An 18933-nucleotide genomic window follows, 5' to 3' on the forward strand; every position below is an offset into this window, starting at 1 on the left:
CTGAATAGTTCAAGTGCATTCTTCATACTCCCTCTAGTGGCCCATGATAGAACTGCAGAACTTTATCAGTACAACATTTACTACATGCATCAGTCAAGATTACAATCTAATCCAATCACAAATATAATTCTACGGTTAGGAAGTCACCCAAGCATCGATTTTACAGGAGAATACTGTACCTTATGATGGCACTTTATGGCGGCACCCTGAGTGACTACAAGTCCATAATATGAACCCATAGGGACTCTGCATGCATACAGGGTCTGTGCACGTGACAATGCCATGTGCATGGACCCTAATTCTCTGACACGACAGTAAATTTGTCGTCTTCATCGTATTATCTGAGTATTGCCTATTTTCACATAAATCCTCAAAAGTAAAAAGTTGGAGATAGAACACGTCTGTCTGCAACCTGTCCCCCATCTAATCCTCTGACCCCTCTCTTGTCTCTATTCCTCCCCCACAAGGTATGACTTTACCTATTTTCAATGCTGCTTTGCCCTCTCTAACAATCAGCTTTCTGCAAGTTCAATGGGCTACTTTCCTAAAATACTCTGCACTGCTGGGGACGCTGCACCTTCCACTAAGGCCTCGTTCATACACTGCAGATTTGGTGAGTATTTTGCAGCTACAATCAGGAGTAGATGTAAATAAATATACATATTTCCATCATGTGTTCAGGATCCAGTCCTGGATTTGGCTTACAAATACTGATGCAAAATATGGACCAATTCTGCAATGTGTGAATGAGGCCTAAAGGTGGCCATACACCTTAGATAGCTGTCGGAGGAGCTTGAATGTGTACTCACTGGGGAGAAGGGAATAAGCTGATGCCAGACACCGCTTATCTCCCGTGAGAACAAAGGATCGGACATGTTGAAAAAAACCTTCTTTCTGCCGACATCTGCTGAGGGTCGGGACACCTCCATACACATTAGATGGTCGTTCGGTCCTGTAGAAATCCCTGCCCCTCCACTGATCTCCAGTGCATTCATTGCATCATGCCAATGCCACATGCCGCCCTGTCCTCATTAACAGAATCACATGGGCGGACAGAACGTTCTTCAAACTAGGGCAGCATTATAAGGCCTTATTCACACGGACCTATATAATTTAATGTAGCCGTTGTTTCAACGGACTGTGCGAAGGGTCCGTGAGAAAATAGTGTCCTATTTTTTCACGCATCCCCCCCATAGACTCTAGTCTATGTGGGATGCGTGATATCGCGTCCCGCAGTGCAGAGCACGGATGCACCTCGGAAGTGAAAAAACGGCTGTTTTTCACCTCCGAGATGCGCAACGCCCATGTGAATCTAGCGTAAAGCGAAGAAACCTAAGTCGGATCTGAACACTATAAGGGCATGGTCAGACGTGGCAGAATTTTTCCACTGAAAATGTTGTTGCAGAAACATTTTCATATTTGACAGGTAATTCAGATGTTGCGGATATCACTGCATTGCAAAAGCTGAAATCCGCAGTGAAAATACGCTGCTTCTCCGCAACATAATGTGAATGCTGCAGAGGGAAAACAATGTGCCGCAGCCTAAATTCCGCAAAGTCTGACCTAAGTTACCTAAAAATGTATAGAAACCTATGAAAAAAACGGCTGCTGCAGATTTCCACTGTGGACTGTTCGCAGCGGAATTCACCAGCGATTCTGCCACGTCTGAATGTGCCCTAAGACACAAGTGGATGTATGTGAAGTGGACGTCCCTTGTAAAGTTTACATCAGTGCAAGAATGATCTGCATGGAGCCGGATGGCATAGGCGCAGCTGTTACATTTCTCCTCTCCGGAGCTGGCACAAGTGTGAACCAAATGCTGACATGGTATGGAGCCCTCCGCAGAATAAAGACCCCTATTCATGGCTGTGGTTCACAAAGGCATTAGGAAGTCAGATCATTTCCAAAAGTAACTCAGGTCAGCTAATATTTTATCCTCAGCCTTGTCCTCCTAATAAACCACAAAACACACAGCGACTATGAACACAGCTAATACCACCTCTAATTTCGGATGGGGTCACACCGGCATTCTTCAGGCGGACGTTTGCCCGAGCGGAACCAATAGGACACCTGATGCACTTTCTGCATCCATCACCTATTCCATAATCCTAACATTGTTTAGTCGTATTCATTATAGAATGAAAAGTTCTGTAACATTTGAGTTTTTATAGCATTTTCAAGATCTCTGATTGCTGTTGGTAAATAGAACAATCTTGTTAAGATATAATACTTCCCAAAGCTGTGGGTTTGCTACATTTGTATTCAGTCTATAATACAGTACTAAGGGAGCTAAATAGTGCGGTACTGATACATTTTACCTGCACTGATACATTGTACCAAACAGGACAGGGGAGAGATTTTTTATTATTTATGATGTATTGAGCTTTCCCGAAAACTGAATAAAACTGTAGCAAACACTCAGCTTTGAGAAGTAATAGGTCTGTGCAGGTTTTTAGCCTCTGAGTGTAAAACAAGACTGTTCCCATTCACTAACAGCAAGCAAATTTATTGAAAATTGTAAAACACAAAGTATATGAAAAGTTGCAGAGCGTTTCATTATTCAATGATTAAAGAGGTATTCTGGTTACGTCGTTATCACCTATCCACTGGATAGGTAATATCTTCTAGATCGGTGATGGTCTGACCACTGGGACCCCCATCGATTTGCCAGAACTGGGATTCAATGTCCCTGTTACCCTGAACTGCCAGCCTGAGCGCTCGGGAGTTTCTATCAGTGCTATAGACTCTGAATGGAGCTGCATCTTTAAACACCGATCCATTCAACACCTCCTGGCCGTGGTGTTGACGTGGGGGGGGGGGGGGGGGAGACAGGAAATGTGGGACCCCTGTATTGTGGTCCTGGGACCCCCACCGGTCCAGCAGTTATCACCTACCCAGTGGATAGGTAAAAACGTGTTGCAAACGGAATACCCCAGTGGCTTCATACACTCGAAAACTCCTTTAAAGTGAAACAGTATCACAAACTACTAGCCTCATCCTCTGCCAAAATTTGGAAGTGTCAGCGGGAAAGCAGGCAACCTAATATTTCCCAAAGTCGCTCCTCCCGAACTCTGCAGTAGCGGCTATGGACGTCGTACGATTACCCCGGTCTATCGCTGCATCTTTGGCCATTACTTCCAGCATTCAGCAGAGGATGAGGTTAGTAGTCCGACAGAGTTAGTTTAAATGTTGCTATATGGAAGTAAAATTGACTAAGCGCCATCAACCCCGCATTACAGGCTTTACTGTAATGTATCATAATGGTAACTCGGGGCTGAATGATACCGGTGCCAACAGATGCCGCTTGTCCTGGAGAAGTTACAATAGAGCACAATGCGCCGCTGTGTTTTATGAGAAAAACAAATTACAAAATTAATTTAAGATAATTTCAGTTTTAAATAGTTTCGCTGCTCACATAAAGCAACTCAATATCTCCCTAGACAGCGGAGGGGGAAATCCCGCTTGGCTCACACAACCTGCTGGTCGATCATCTGCTTAAATTATATTTAATTACCTTCAATAAGTTATGGTCAATCATCTGAAATATCAAGGCTCAGCGGGGGTTAAATAATAAAGATAAGCTATGTGCACACAGAAGCCATTATCTATAGTGACCCATGTAAGGTCAGGAGTCTACTTCAATGCCATTTCTACCAGTCAGTTGTTGAAAGAGGTAGTGCGTTGCACTTTAAAAGGCGGAGCTACATGTTCTGGAGGAGGGGCATGACAAGTGTAGGGCGTGGCATCAAGGACTTCTAAAATGTTCACAGGAAAGTATGCTGTGAAAAAAAATAAAAACATAGATTAAAGAACAATGGAACGTTTTTTTCTATATAATTTGACCACTAAGTGGAGCTGTTTCCAGTTAATATTACCTCCATAGAGCAACAATTAAAGTTTTTTTTTTTTTTTATGTAAATTAATCTTAAAAGTTCTGCAACTTTCTAATACCCTTTGTGTTTTAATTCATGATTTTCAAAATCTCTGCTTGCTTTTAGTGCATGGAAACATTCTTGTTATATCCAGAGGCTGTAAATCTGAACAGAGCTAATACTTCCAGAGCTTAGGGGTTTAATACAATTTTATGCAATCTAGGCAAAATCGAATATAAGCTAAGAAGTCAGGCTTATTTTTACCTGCACTGATACATTGCAGCGAACTAATAGAATAGGAGAAAGAGTTGCTACGAAGATGTCTGTAGCTTGTAGAAGATTGCCTAGACTGGATACAATTGTAGCAAACTATCAATTCTAGTTCTGTACAGGACCTGTTCAGTCTCTGTATGGAAACAAAAACGTTCCCATTTAATGAAAGCAAGCAGAGATCTTAAAAATTGTGAAAAAACGATTAAGCTGGGTTCACACAGAGTTTTTTTGCAGGCAGAAAATCAGAATTTAAGCAGATTTTCGCTGCGTTTTCCGCCCTCGGCCATTGAGCGCCGCAGGCAAAAAACGCAGCGAAATACGCTTTCTCTGCCTCCCATTGATCTCAATGGGAGGTCAGAGACGTAAACACCCGAAGATAGGGCATGTCGCTTCTTTTTCCCGCAAGACGGTTTTTCCACTCGCGGGAAAAAAACGCCTCCGCCTCCCATTGAAATCAATGGGAGGCATTTTTGGCTGTTTTTTGGCACGTTTTCCGATGCAGTTTCCGCGTCAAAAAACGCAGTGTGAACTGACCCTTAAGCTTTATTTACATAAAGAAAATAATAGTAAAAAAGATAGTAAAAGGAATTTATTGATATTATTCATAAGTAAGTAAAAACAAAAGTTTTAGTTTTTTTATGTGAATGGCAAGAAAGTTTTTTTAAGTTATATTCTTAGTAATTTTTTTATTTGAATCACTGTTTGAAGCACAGGGAATGTATTACTTTGTATCTATCCTTACACACAGGAGCTTACAATCTAACATATAGCATAAGCTTCAATGTACCCCGGCAGAGCAGCGACCTCCAACCTCTGGGTCTCCCAACTGTTGAAGAACTACAACTCACAGCATGAGAGTGAGTAGTAGATCTGCATTAGCTGGAGGACCACTGGCTGGAGACCACCGCAGCGGGAGAACCTACATCAAGAAACGATTCCTGGACTTAGAAAAAAACTTGTAAAATTCAGCTACAACATGGAAGAAATAAATTAGAATAAAATCATAAAAAAATAAATATGGTTAGTGACATTGTGACGCTCTCCTGTCCAATCGATGCGACTGAACTAACCATTAGTTACTCAATCGGCTTTGGAGGGAGTCATTTTAAAAACGAAATCTTGTGAATATTAAACACTTCCCCTCAGGGGCGTAGCTACATATAGGGGGTGGCAGGGGTCACTGCATTGGAGCTTGGGTCCTTCTGCCCCATGAGGAGACCAGTATTTTACATTACTGTGATAGTTGTGGGGCCCTATAACATATTTTGCATTGGGGTCCAGGAGCTTCATTTTATATCTTTGCTTCTCCCCGAGTCCCCATTAAATAAGTTCAGGAGTCGTCCTTTTCTGTTATTAAAAAATTCTTATGACTCCCACAGGAGTGATCACATGATTTCCCAGACTCTCAGGGCAAATATGCCAAGTGATGCAGCGGTACAGGAGCCGTAGGTGCCTCTATACATAAGTGAGCGGATATCCATTTATGAGACTAGGAAAGATGGGTAATAAGCTCTGTATTGGTGGCGAAATCTAATTTTTTTACATCCCGATTCCTGACAATTTGTGGACTTTACCGGAGCCTTTGTTGATGCAGTGACAATGGGATAAGAGATGGGAGAGTTATTCAGTACAGATTAATTTCTTAATATATCTTCCTAGCGGTCTGGGCTCTGTTTTTCCTGATACAGGGCTCCAAATCCCCTGCAGATATAGAACTAAATAATAAAATTTAAACTGCCTGCAGGCACCACTAGAGGGAGCTTACTGCATACTACTTTATTATTGAGTGCAATATATAAACGTTATGACCAACAGGTTTATGGACCCACTGCGATACTCCACTGGTTTGGCTTAGGGCCACCTCTAAGGGCGTTATCGAAGTAGCCTCCCCAGTCTTCACCCTTCAAACCCCATACAGGGATCTGGTCTACGCTGTGGAAAGGCTACCAGGTCGCTACCACTTGAGGTGGTCCCGGCGGAGTAGCTGCTGGCTAAACAGACAAGAAACAGGCACTGGCAGATGGTACCTTTAAGGATGGAAAGTGATCACGGATCACAGGCCACTGGTCACATGTGGATAGCGGTTAGCTGGACACAGGCAGGTAGCGGGTAGCTGGACACAGGCAGGTAGCGGGTAGCTGGACACAGGCAGGTAGCGGGTAGCTGGACACAGGCAGGTAGCGGGTAGCTGGACACAGGCAGGTAGCGGGTAGCTGGACACAGGCAGGTAGCGGGTAGCTGGACACAGCCAGGTAGCGGGTATCGGGACACAGCCAGGTAGCGGGTAGCTGGACACAGGCGGGTAGCTGGACACAGGCGGGTAGCTGGACACAGCCAGGTAGCGGGTAGCTGGACACAGCCAGGTAGCTGGACACAGCCAGGTAGCGGGTAGCTGGACACAGCCAGGTAGCGGGTAGCTGGACACAGCCAGGTAGCGGGTAGCTGGACACAGCCAGGTAGCGGGTAGCTAGACACAGCCAGGTAGCGGGTAGCTAGACACAGCCAGGTAGCAGGTAGCTAGACACAGCCAGGTAGTTGGACACAGGTGGGTAGTTGGACACAGGTGGGCAGCTGGACACAGGCGGGTAGCTGGACAACGGCGGGTAGCGGGATACAGACAGATAACTGATAACGACAGCAGACTGGATACAGGCTGGTAACGGACAACTGGATACAAACTGATAGCAATAGCAGACAGGATCAGATGCACACAGGAACCTTCGCTGGATAACACTACGTTATTTCTAATATTGCTCAGGCACCTGGGCGACAGTGAAAGTGCCTTAAATAGTCCTGGGGGACAACAGGGACATTTTTAAATTTCGACTGCGCAGGACCATTAAGAGGCGGCCGAAGCGCGTGCACTAAGAACAGTGTGACCGTGAGCGGAGAACACAAGCCGTCGGCCTGGAGGAGGGGCAGGGTGCAAGAGAAGCGGCGATGGGGACCGCTGGCATGAACGGTGCCCGCCACTGGCGTTACAATAAACACTATGCAATAAGCTCCTCAGCTCCCCCTAGTGGCCACTGCAAGCAGCTAGAATTTTAGTGCTATATAAAGGATTCAGAGCTGAGAAAAACGGATCTGCAGTCACTATAAAAATATATTAAGAAAATAATCTTCACAGAATTTTGGAACTATCTAATGATTTTCAAGGCTGAGCATTCATTTTAAGGAATAACTATTACCAAACAGATAGATATCTAATAGATCAATAGTACCCACTGATCGGCCCCCTAAACCTCCAGGGGCCATGACGGGGTGTGCGCTGTATCTTGATTGAAGCAGTGCATGTCATCTTGTTGTAGTTATATCATAGCTCCAGTTCATTTCTCCATTGGCGGTGCGCTGCTATGTAAAGGGAAGGTTTCCTGAACAAACTGCCGGCATATTGGGCAGTGCTGAAAGCGCATCAAGCACCCATCACACAGGCACACGTGTCGACACGGTAACAAAACCCAATTTACAGGGTCATTCTGACAAACAACACAGTCCTTGGCACCGTTTTCTTGCAGCTCCTCTTCTGATATTCCCAACTTCTCCAGCAGTTCTTTATCGTTGGAGTCATCAATGACCATCTCTGTTGACTCTGTTGCCTGGTTATCGCTCGCAGACATATAAAGTTGCTAGAAAAAAAATACATAAACCCAATCAGGAATAACGAGCATAAAGCATGACCTCCAAATATAATCCTAATCTTTCCAGAAATAGAATATTTTTTTTCCAGAAACAGCGCCCCTCTTGTCCATGGGATGTGTCTGGTATTGCAGTTAATCAACATTTGAATGAACGGCTCATTTCATAGGCTGACAACACAAAAATGTCACAAGTTCCTGAAAAATATTTACCTTAAGGTCATAGAATTGACCTTTGTCAGTCATCAGATACTGATACATTATCCTGCAGGGCATCCTGTAACTTCTGTCTGGAATATGAAGGACGGTGAGCATGGACACCTGTAAGCAGAAGACTTCAGCGTTACTTTAAATTGTCTCTTATAGTGCACCCTTTGAAAAGTGACGGATGCTATGGTAGTCTATAGGCAGAATTAAGATACCACCTTATCTACGTGCCAGTATAACATCCTGGCGGACAGGAAAAAGATCTGTGCTGAGGTTGTGTTTTGCTCCCAGAACGTATCTAACTGCAACTGAGACAGTTCTCAGCCTCTGAATGTGATGAAGAACGTTTCCATTCACTGACACCTAGCAGAGATCTTGAAAGATAGTTTGAGTATAAACCAGAATGTTCCCATTCAACGACAGCAAGCCGAGATCTTGAAAACGGTGATAAATGAAAACACAAAGTATATTAGAAAGTTGCAGAACTTTTTATTATACAATGATTAAGCTTTGAACGGGTTGTGCAAAAATGGACATGGGATAGGTGATAAGCGTCTGATCGCTAGGGGTCCCACCACGGGGATTGATACAGATCACTAGAATGGGGGTCCCGAGCCCCCCGCTACTATTCAAAGCAGTAAGGATTTGAATGGAGTGGTGGTCACGGGTGCGTCGTGCTGTTCTAATCAATGTCTATGGGCCGATGGAAACACCCTTTAAGTCAATCCCTTTAAAGATAGCGTAGCCTGCATATAATGTGTGGCCCCTATGCGAGAGCCACAACATTTACCATGAGATTGAAGCATCGCAGCTAATGAGTCCGGACGGGTTTAGGCTTGAATAAAATACTTAATTTACTGGCAAAAGTTTACAAAGACCCTGTAAGTGGAAAACATGGAATATACCAGTCAGCAAAACAAGGGCAGCTGGAAATCACCTCCACGTGGTATTTAATAGACGCGCGGCTCTACCGAAGCTCCTGCTGCCGATTAGTGAAATATCCGTGTCAGCACAATGCCAAATTCCACATTTATCTCCTACCGCTCAGATTTCAGGAACACAAGTTCAATAATAAGAGGTGAGAAGGATCGTTCCCTTCTGCTAAAATCACACACAGCGGAGGATCACGGGGAACAGTTGGCTGCAACTTTTCGCAATCTTTACCTACGGCAAGCAAATCCCCAGCTCGGAAAGTATCACGGTAATTGTGACGGTACGTAATAGTCATGTCATGTTCTCTTACATGGGTAATGCGTGATGGGCGACCACCCTCGATGTCATCCAACTCAATCCATGGATTGTACCTCTAAGCAATAGACCCTTGTGTCAGTCTTCACTATAGGAGTCAGTTCACACGTTGCATAAATACTGCAGTTTTTCCGCAACGGAATTTGTTGGTTTTTTGCGGCGGGTTCACAGCGATTCTGCCGCAAAAAAGCGCAGCCTCCTGGGATGACGTTTCATCCCATGCGACCACTGCAGCTAATCACAATCTGTAGCGGCGGTCACATGGGATGAAACATCATCCCGGGAGGCTGGCCTGGGTGACGTCAGAGGGCCGGCCTCCCGGGGCGTATAGAAAAGGAGTTGTTGCAGTTTTCCTAGTTACATATACATAAACCTTTCCTTGTATTTAAAAAGTTCTGCAACTTTCGCATACATTTTGTTTGATTTGTCAATATCTCTGCTTGCTGTCAGTGCATGAAACCATTCAGGTTTACCATTTCAGGCTGAAAACCCATACAGGCCTAATTCTTCTCCCACCTGAGATTTTGTTACAATTGGTTCCGGTCTAGACAATCCTCTGTGAACTATACACAGCACAATTCTCTTTCCTGTTCTGATAGTCTGCTACAATGTATCAGTGCAGATAAAATGTATCCGTCTGGAATCCAGACAGTTTAGCTCACAGATGATTGTGTAGACTGGATACCATTGTAGCAAATGCTCAGCTGTGTGAAGTATTAGGTCTGTACAGGTTTCTGAAGCAAAATTTCGGCCGCTGCGGTTGTGTCCAGACAACAGGTGCGGTATCACAACAAGTGTGACTAGGAAAGACAGGGACTTTCTATAATCAGTTTTGGACATATGCAAATAATTAACGCTGAGCCCGGGGCTTCCCTATATACCACCATGTTGAAATGTGATCTGAGAGCAACAAATCGCAACTGATCTTCATCCAGTAAAAGAAAAAAAAATCATAGTCAGAGCAGGGAGCACATACATAGTCATCCATCACATGTGGGTGTGAACGGCTCGTCATGCAGTAGTGCAGCCTTACAATAGGGTAGAACTCCCGCTCATCCACATCAGATATGGTCAGCAGGGCTACGAGAGGATAACGAGTCCGAGGCACCGGGCCAAAATCTGTCTTCTTGTCCTCTGGCAGCTGAATTAATATTTCTTCCTTGCTTTGTTTCTGGATGCTGAATGAGTGTTGAGGAAAACGCTGCGTTCACGATACAAGAGGCAGACGGTGACTAAGACGGGGCTCTTATTCACTGCACCACATTGCTGATACAATAAAACAGCGGTTACTTTGTTGCATTGCTGAGAGGCTGAAGTAGTCCATTCATTTCTGGTGGCTGAGGCTGCACCCAAGTTTTTTTCCCCTAGTGTGACGTTGAGGTTTAGCTCAGGATTTTCAGGGGAAAGTCATCTAAATTCATCGCTTTAGGCATGCCAAAGGATTTAAGATGAGCTAAACCATTACCAAGTAGCAAAAAAAGGGGCTCTGATAATCCGTAAAACCCCGAAAACCTAAGACCCTTGCTTGCAATAAAGTGCAATTTAATATAAACTGAGAATAAAGTTTCCATAAAGGGAACTTGTCACCAGGTCAGACCTCTTTAAAGGGGTTTTCCAGTTTTAACAACATAGGGGGAGAAGTGTCCTGGTGCCTAAAGATCCTTCTGGCACGTAAGAAAATGGTGGTGTTATAAGTTATAAGGGACAAGTGATCGTTGATGGGGGGGGGGGGTGCCCTCTTATAGATTTTGAAAAGGGCCCAGGAGCGTCATGTTACGCCTCTGGGTATTCTGCAAATAAAGGTGAATCACTGTGTGATGAAAAGTTTTGCAATTTTCTAACTTACATTGTGTTTCAATTCCTTAATCATTTCAAGATCTCTGCTTGCTCTTATTCATTGTCTACATCCAGAGGCTGGAAACCTAACACTTCTCACAGCTGAGGGTTTCCTACAATTGTATCCAGTCTAGACAATCAGCTGATATATTGTACCTACATCTTGTCTAGACTGGATACAATTGTAGGAAACCCACGCGGATATAAAACATGAATATCTGCAATCCCTGGCAGCAAGCAGAGATCTTGTAAATGGTGAGGGATTGAAATACATAGTATATGAGCAAATTCCATGGCTTTTTAATGTACAAGGATTCCCTAAATGAATGCAAAATTGCCTTAAACAGTAATGGCCATATATTCACCTTTTAAAAGATGCTTCGATCTCCTATGCGGCTACTTCTGTTTACCTGGCTGCATAATAATGTGTCGCCCATAGGACATGTCACAACAGCGTGATGGCCAATCACATGCTCATGATTAGTCGCCACACTCTTGTGACACGTCATTTCATAGCCGGGGTGTACAGAGGCAGCCACGCGGGATTGGACAGTGGGGGGGGGGGGTGCATATTTTAAAAGGTGAATATACGGCCATGTTTGATATTTTGCGGTGTCAGGCAGCTTTGGAGCCATTTAGTTACCGTAATTGTGGAAAACCCATTTGATCTTTTTTTTACATAAAACAGGAAAAACGCTTTAAAGATCGAACTCTTTTTTGAAAAACATCCAGCATGTGACAGAGAATATAATGACGCGTTTTACAAATCTTTATCACAGCCATACCAGAAGTCTCCTGGTTAGAATGGAAAGATGGATTTTGATACCTAGACACCAAATGTCGGCACAAATGGTCACATGGTCTAAATTATCCGCATCTTTATGGCGGCTTTTGTTAGCTTGTATGAAATAAATATATATATATATATATATATATATATACACACACACATACATACACACACACACACACACACACACACACAGATGTAGCCATCTTTATCTTGACTCCCTAAACATTAAATACACAGTGGCAAGAAACTTTAACTTGACTTTTTCAATGGTTTTGTTGTGCGATTATCACGCTGCAGCAAGTTATCAGTCAAGATAAACTTGGCTACATCTGTATATCTATATATATGCATTCAACCATTTATACCAGGAAAGGATGTGCGTTAGGATCTTTCCTTTGTCCAGTTTCTCCCTGAATGAGCTGGCGTTCCTCCCAGTCACTGCTGAGTCAGGCTCACACTCTCAGCCGTCATCGACCAGGGAATAAACCAAATAATGAGACTGCAAATGCTATTAGGACTCAACCTACGGGAGCCGGTGCAGGGGACGGAGGTTCGCTCAAGGTCTTTAGTGCTGTTCTGTAATGCTGTTAAACCCTAATGAAGAACGAAGGACACATTTAACGTGCAAAACCCAGAAATACATATTAATGGCGTCAGACAAGAGGACGGAGAACCACGGGCTTGGACAAAGCCGCACATCCTAGTTTCCTCACTATGGCCATTCATGACATGAGCAGCCACCTCAACACTGGTAACAGAGGCCTGGGCACCCCCATTTTTGGAATCGGTGTGGGTCCAAGTGTTCGGATCCCTGCCGATCAGACATGTATACCATGCAACATTCTAATAGACTTTGTGTTTCAGTTCCTCACCATTTTCAAGATTGCCTAGACTGGATACGATTGTAGCATATTAGTTCTTTATGGATTCATCCCCTAAATCCAGCGAATCTCTCTAATACCTAATATTTCTCACAGCGGAGGATTTGCTACAGTTCTATCCATTTAAACAACGCTCTGAGATCTAAAAACCATCAGCAGCAGAAATATCTCTCCTGTCCTGATAGTTTGCTACAATGTATCAGCGTAGATAAAAAAAATTTACCCGCTTGGAATTCAGAGGATGGTGTAGACTGGATACAAGTGTAACAAATCCCTCAGCTGTGAGAAATATTACAGGTTTACTAGTTCAAGATATGAATGACAACGTTCCCTTTTACTGACCGCAAGCAGAGATCATGAAAATGTAGAGGAATTGCAATACATAAAATATTAGAAAGTTGTTGAACTTTTCATTATACAATGACTAAGCTTCATTTAGATAAAATGTATGGAGGTATATGTTATAAATCACACAGTTACAGGTCACGCCATTCTAAGAATTATCTTCCCTGCCGCTATAATTGCCTTATGTATAGATATTGCTCAGTTAGCTTCCTAACAGTGCCACTTAGTGGCCAAATTGTAGAATAGCAGGGATCTTAATATGTCACGACAAAGTAACAGAATAATTATTGCATTGATTAACATTTCAGGGTATATTAGCATAAGGTTAATTTTTACAAGTGTCCACTTCCATGTAACATTATACTCCACTGAATTCTGTTCATCCTGAGCTTCCTGGTTTCTAAATAGAATGAAAGATCTGCAGAGCGGTCATAATTAGACAGGTCAGTAGGGGAGGGGGTGCAGGGTCGACGGTCATCCTGCATAACAAGAAGAACTTACACACAATACAGAAATGCTTAATGATACATAAATCACAGTAATGATCACGATTAGGGGTTATAATCTTCAAAAATTCAGCATCTGTAAAACCCATTTATCTTAGAAGTAAATTACATTATTATATTATTTATTTTGTACTGATCAGGACTCCGTATTATACTCCAGAGCTGCAGTCGCAATTCTGCAGGTTTTAGAGCTGTAATCTCCCATCATTCCCTTCTTGTTTAGTATCTGCTCAGTGCTTGCATTTTGAGAACTCCCCTCTGCATTATAGGAGATCAGCTATCATCTTAGGGGGGGGGGGGTCTGGCATATGAAAAGTTTGGATCGGTGGGGTTCGGTTGCTGAGACCCCCACCGTTGCTGAAAGGTGCAGGAACGCTCAGCCGAGCACTCTGCTCCTTCGGCTGTGATCAGCGCTCATTATCAGGCTGAAGACGGCTCACATAGATCTTCTGGACCCGAAAAAGACAAGACGCGGGGATCGGTAAGTATTTTTGCACACAGCACCCCACTGAAACACCAGTGTACGAGTGGAAACTGCAATAAAAAAAAAAAAAACGGGAGGCTTTTTTAAAGGGGTTTTCCGGGAGTTAAATATTGATGGCCTATCCTTAGAGTTTACCCTCGCCAATCAGCAGAATGAGGCCTCATGCACACGACCGTTAGGGTTTTTACAGTCCGCAAATACGGATCCGATGGCTACGGATACACATCTTGCGGATAGACTTCTATGGACGAGTCCGTGCCGCAATAGTGGACAAAAACAGGACACGTTCTATATTTTGAAGATCATTTCTACGGCCCGGGCACCTATCCATAAATATACTGAAATGTGTCCGTGGCCAATAGAAATGAATGGATCCGAAATTACGGATGAAAACTACGTTCGTGTGCATGGGACCTGAGTGAGCACTGCGGACCCATCATCCTGCTGTTACCAGGGGTTCAGGAAGGCGGTACCCCACTGATCATACATTGATGGCCTATCCTAAAGATATGCCATTAATATTATAGTACCGAGGAAGCCCTTGAACTTTTTCTATAAAATGGTGTGAACAAGGCCTTACCCATCTAAGTGAAACTTCCCAAACGAAAAAAAAAATCGATACTGTATATTTGTGAACATGTATGTTAAGCATTAATAGCTGGGAAAGGATACACATGCTGCTCCTTGTAAAGGTATTCACCATACAGGGCGTCCTCCAATACTCCAGGAGTCTGTATCTGAGAGCAGTAGACATGTTTCTGCAGCGCCTCCTGCACTTTTTGTACGCTGCACCCCCAATAACAGGACAGGATACACTTCTCCAGGCAGTGCGGTCTCAACGTAACACCCTCTGTGTAAAGATAATGCACAGAATAAAATATAGATGTCCAGCTGCCCCTCCCCCGGTATGATATATCACGAATAGGAACGGTGTGATCAAAGCGTCGGGTCCCTGTCACCCTCACCCTCGCCAGAGCAGCCGGTGCACGAACAACTAAATGTGAATGACAATGGAGATTTGGTGCTGTCACCCTCCAGCCACATCCCATTGCTTCATTGCGGGACAAAAAAAAGGATTTTCCAGTTTCATGCAAATAAAGCTTATTCGTTGTGCAATTAAAATGTTTTGCAACTTTCTAATATACTTGTGTTTCAATTCCACATTATTTTCAAGATCTCTGCTTGCTATGAGTGAATGGGAATGTTCTTGTTCACATACAGAGGTCGACAACTCATAGAGATCTAGTCCTATTCACAGCTGTGCATTTGCTACAATTATCCAGTATCCCGTCTAAGCAATCCTTTGTAAGCTAAACAGTATGGCTCAAGCTGATACATTTTACCTGCACTGATACATTGCAGCAAACTATCAGGACAGGAGAGAGATTTGTGCCCCTGTTGTAATTAGCCCAGAGGACTGTCTAGATCGGATAGGACTATAAGCAAACCCTCAGCTGTGAGAAATATTAGGTCTGTAGAGGTTTTAAGCCTCTGGATTTAAAATAGAATGTTCCTATTCACTGACAGCAAACAGATATTTAAAATATACAAAAAACTAAAAAGACAAAGTATGTTAGAAAGTTAAACCGCTTTGCATTAAACTTTATTGAAACTGGAAAACCCTTTGTTGCTTTATGCAGGAAAAATTGTAGACACAGCTCCACCTAGTGGTAAAAATGATATAAAAAATTGTGGAATTATTCTTTAAAGGGGGGGTTTCATCACAAACAGCTCATTTAATATGAAAGCCGCCGCTGCTCATCAACCCTTGACAAACCGTTCACTTTGGGGGAAGTTGCCATCGGCTGCTCATTTACCCTGCAGCGTTCACTACAAGAGCAACGCAGTGTTTGGCCTTGTTCACACGGCGCTAAAAAAAAAACGACGCGCAAACTCATCAAAAAGGCTAGCGTTTTTGCAAATTGCCGTTTAAAGCACAGGCCTTTTTAACGCGTTTTTATGCTGCGTTTTTTGGGCGCGTAATTAGAACTCCCTTTGACTATGGGAATTAGGCACATTTTCGGTGCGTTTTACGCGCCAAGAATTGACCTGACTTCTTCTTTTACACGACACGTTTTTTTAAACACTCGAGCGTAAAAAAAAAAAAAAGTGTTGTATGCACTACACAGTGTTTTCCCATTGATAAGCTTACAGCATGAGTTTTGAAGCGTTTTTCGACACGTAAGACGCTGCAAAAACGCGGCAAATACACACCGTGCGAACAAGGCCTTACATGTGGCCAGTGAAATGACTGTGTCCGCCAGAATGAGAGCTGCTGTTTGTTAGCGGTTCTCAGCTCTGGATCATTGAGGGGGATTCCGAGCAAAGGGACCCCCCCCAACTATGATGTCTATATACACTAATAGGGCATATGGAAAGGGGTTGTGGAGACGAGACAAGCCCTTTAATAGGGTATATAAAAGTACTTGGGGGGGGGGGGGAGGGTTCCTTGCTTGGTATTCCATGCCGTTAGAAGGTGCTACAAATAGCGGACCTCGCTCCAGAGTATCCGGCCCTTCCTCAAATGACATGGTCGGCACATTACAATACCATTTTCTTTTGAACACCCCCGACCGCCTGTCTGCGTCGTGTTGAATCACTTACGCTCTATAGTGGCTGCATCTGGATTACGGATTTCCAAGCCAAAGGGATTCTTCACTTCCTTCATCTGCTTCTTACAAATGAACGTATTGGAATTAGTCTCATCTGAGTTTCTCAGTATAACAGGGACGTCGAGGCCGCGCCTGCAACAAGAACGAAAAACTTTAGGCGAACCTTATACAAGAAAATTCCTTTATTCCGGCATCTGATCCGGATTATCTGGCACCTCGCTAGAAGCCTATTAAAAACAAGGATATCGGAGTAATTTTATGTTCTACGTTTTTTTCTATAAACCTATGAGGGCGCGGTTAGGGCAAGCTCATAAGCGCTGCATTTTTTGCGATTTTGCTGCCGTTATGAACGCCATGATGCCATTTTAGTGAATGGAATTTAGTACGGCTGGGTTCACATTGTGAGGTTTTTTTTTATATGCCTTTTTTTGTTTTGGTTGATGAACTTACAGGCGAGTTTATCAACCAAAACAAAGAAGGGCATGCTAGAAACGCACAGTGTGAACCCAGCCTGATGGATTTCTCACATTGTTATATGTGCGGTGTGCTCTTTAAAAGGAAAAAAAACAAAGTCACATGACTGCAATTGCTTGGAAATCGCGTCATGTGGCTCCGTTTTCAAAGCTATCGCACCGTGTGTTGCACAGTTGTAAAAAGTAGCCTAAATGTGGCTATACACCTGCAATAGGTGCTGGCCGAACACTCAATCGGCCGACAGCCATTTCTCCTGACCTCCATATACACATGCTCGCTCGAGTCGGCTGAGCGTACATGTATTCTCAATGGGGAGGGGAATAAACCGCAGCCAGACACTTCAGGCGGCGACTTATCTCCCATGAAAACAATGAATCGGGTGGGTTGAAATCCGACATACCAGATACTCCCCCCACCCGACATCTGCTGAGTGAACGTTGGCCGGACATCTAAGGGCCTGTTCACATCTGTGTTGGAAGCTTAGTTAGGGGTCTCCGTCACAGATCCGGCCCAAAATACTGGAAACAAAAGTGCCGCATGCTGCGTTATTGTTTCTGGTAAAATGACAGACACCATGATGGAAACCAGGTATAACCTACTAGTGTCAATTGGTTCTGTCGGGCGCCGACGGTGTTCGTCATACAGCGGACCGGCGCTTCTGGTATTTCTGTTCTGCTTCTCTTATGGAGCACGGCAACGAAAACATTAACGCCGATGTGAACAGGCCCGAACACAGATATTCGACGTTAATGATAATTGTTTTGTCTACAAATTGAATCCGCACCGACTGGTGGAAATCTGTTCTGCCGGTCGGAAAACTATTCTTGGTTGTTAGCGTCAAATGGAGCTATCATGTCATTCGTTTTAAAGTTAGCCGAGAAAAGTTCATTTTGATTGGCGATGTGAAGGCACAAGGCTGCCCACGATATAAATGAATTTGTCTCTACCAATAAGCATTTGGATTGCAAAAAAGAATTACAACACTAGTTATATTACAGGAAATTGTTACATTAGTGTCAGCTGCATTACTGGTGGAGGAGATTTATCAACAAGTAGAGCAAAGATAAAGTGGAGCAGTTGTCCATAGCAACCAATGAGATTGCTGCTTTCATTTTCCAAAGGGCTTAAAAAAAATGAAAGCTGGAATCTGATTGGTTGCTATAGGCAACTGCTCGCCGTTCCCTTTTAGTGTTTTTGATACATCTCCTCCCCTGTGTGTGTGTCTTGGATGAGCAACTGGAAAGTAGAAATAAAGGAAACCGACGGGAAACCCATAACAAAGCGTTCATTGGTCACTCACCATCCGAGTACTATCCCGCAAGTGACTACGAAGCAGATAGACACCACTGTAATGTAGAAGAGAGGAGAATATTCATATAACGTAGCCAGGATTATCGCTGGCATAGCAGCACCCGGCAGCCCTGTTTTATTCACAGCATAACAGGAGAAAAAACGCCTACGCTACTATTTTTTCCCATCTGAACCGCCGTAGCAACTACCTGTCATCCTTCCTGCCTCACTGATTGGTCAATTGTACGCGACGTAACGAACATATGACCTAATGTCATGGAATGATTTTCGGCCATGTTTGTTTTGGGGCCTGGAGTTTTATAACCAGGAAAAAAATAGGAAATAAGCTAAGTCGTAATTTCTAGGCAGACCACTAAGCAATACATTTATAGGTTATGTAGTAAAACTATAACGACTGTGTACGGCAAATCGGATTATGGTTATGAAAATACAAGCTTGCCCATAACCAATATGGCA

The 18933-nt window shown here is 43.6% G+C and overlaps 1 protein-coding gene across 5 annotated transcripts; it reads right to left on the reverse strand.

Moving 5' to 3' along the window:
* Nucleotides 1-3417: 3417 nt before the first annotated feature.
* On the reverse strand, nucleotides 3418-18921 carry CGRRF1 (cell growth regulator with ring finger domain 1). 5 transcript variants are annotated; one of them, XM_075844144.1, is made up of 7 exons: nucleotides 18467-18921; nucleotides 16685-16824; nucleotides 14753-14930; nucleotides 10212-10413; nucleotides 7994-8101; nucleotides 7648-7771; nucleotides 3418-3779 (listed from the first exon to the last, which is right to left on the reverse strand). In XM_075844144.1, exons 1-7 carry the CDS (start codon nucleotides 18568-18570, stop codon nucleotides 3658-3660), a joined length of 978 nt encoding a protein of 325 aa, XP_075700259.1. In that variant the 5' UTR covers nucleotides 18571-18921; the 3' UTR covers nucleotides 3418-3657. The 5 variants fall into 5 exon arrangements, 3 of the variants coding, with proteins under 3 accessions (XP_075700259.1, XP_075700258.1, XP_075700260.1); XR_012851384.1 differs by having other exon boundaries at nucleotides 3690-3779; nucleotides 7367-7771; nucleotides 18467-18910; XR_012851385.1 differs by having other exon boundaries at nucleotides 3694-3779; nucleotides 7371-7771; nucleotides 18467-18910.
* Between the last annotated feature and the right edge of the window lie 12 nt (nucleotides 18922-18933).

Source organism: Rhinoderma darwinii, chromosome 12 (genome assembly GCF_050947455.1).
Source record: "Rhinoderma darwinii isolate aRhiDar2 chromosome 12, aRhiDar2.hap1, whole genome shotgun sequence".
In the NCBI taxonomy this organism is placed as follows: domain Eukaryota; kingdom Metazoa; phylum Chordata; class Amphibia; order Anura; family Rhinodermatidae; genus Rhinoderma; species Rhinoderma darwinii.

Excerpts from the sequence above, each read along its gene's own strand:
- CGRRF1 (XM_075844143.1), bottom strand. The coding sequence starts at position 18,570 with ATGCCAGCGATAATCCTGGCTACGTTATATGAATATTCTCCTCTCTTC. Across the intron at positions 16,825-18,466 it reads TGCGGGATAGTACTCGGATG|GCGCGGCCTCGACGTCCCTG; the intron begins GTGAGTGACCAA and ends TTCTTGTTGCAG. Across the intron at positions 14,931-16,684 it reads AGATGCAGCCACTATAGAGC|AGGGTGTTACGTTGAGACCG; the intron begins GTAAGTGATTCA and ends ATCTTTACACAG.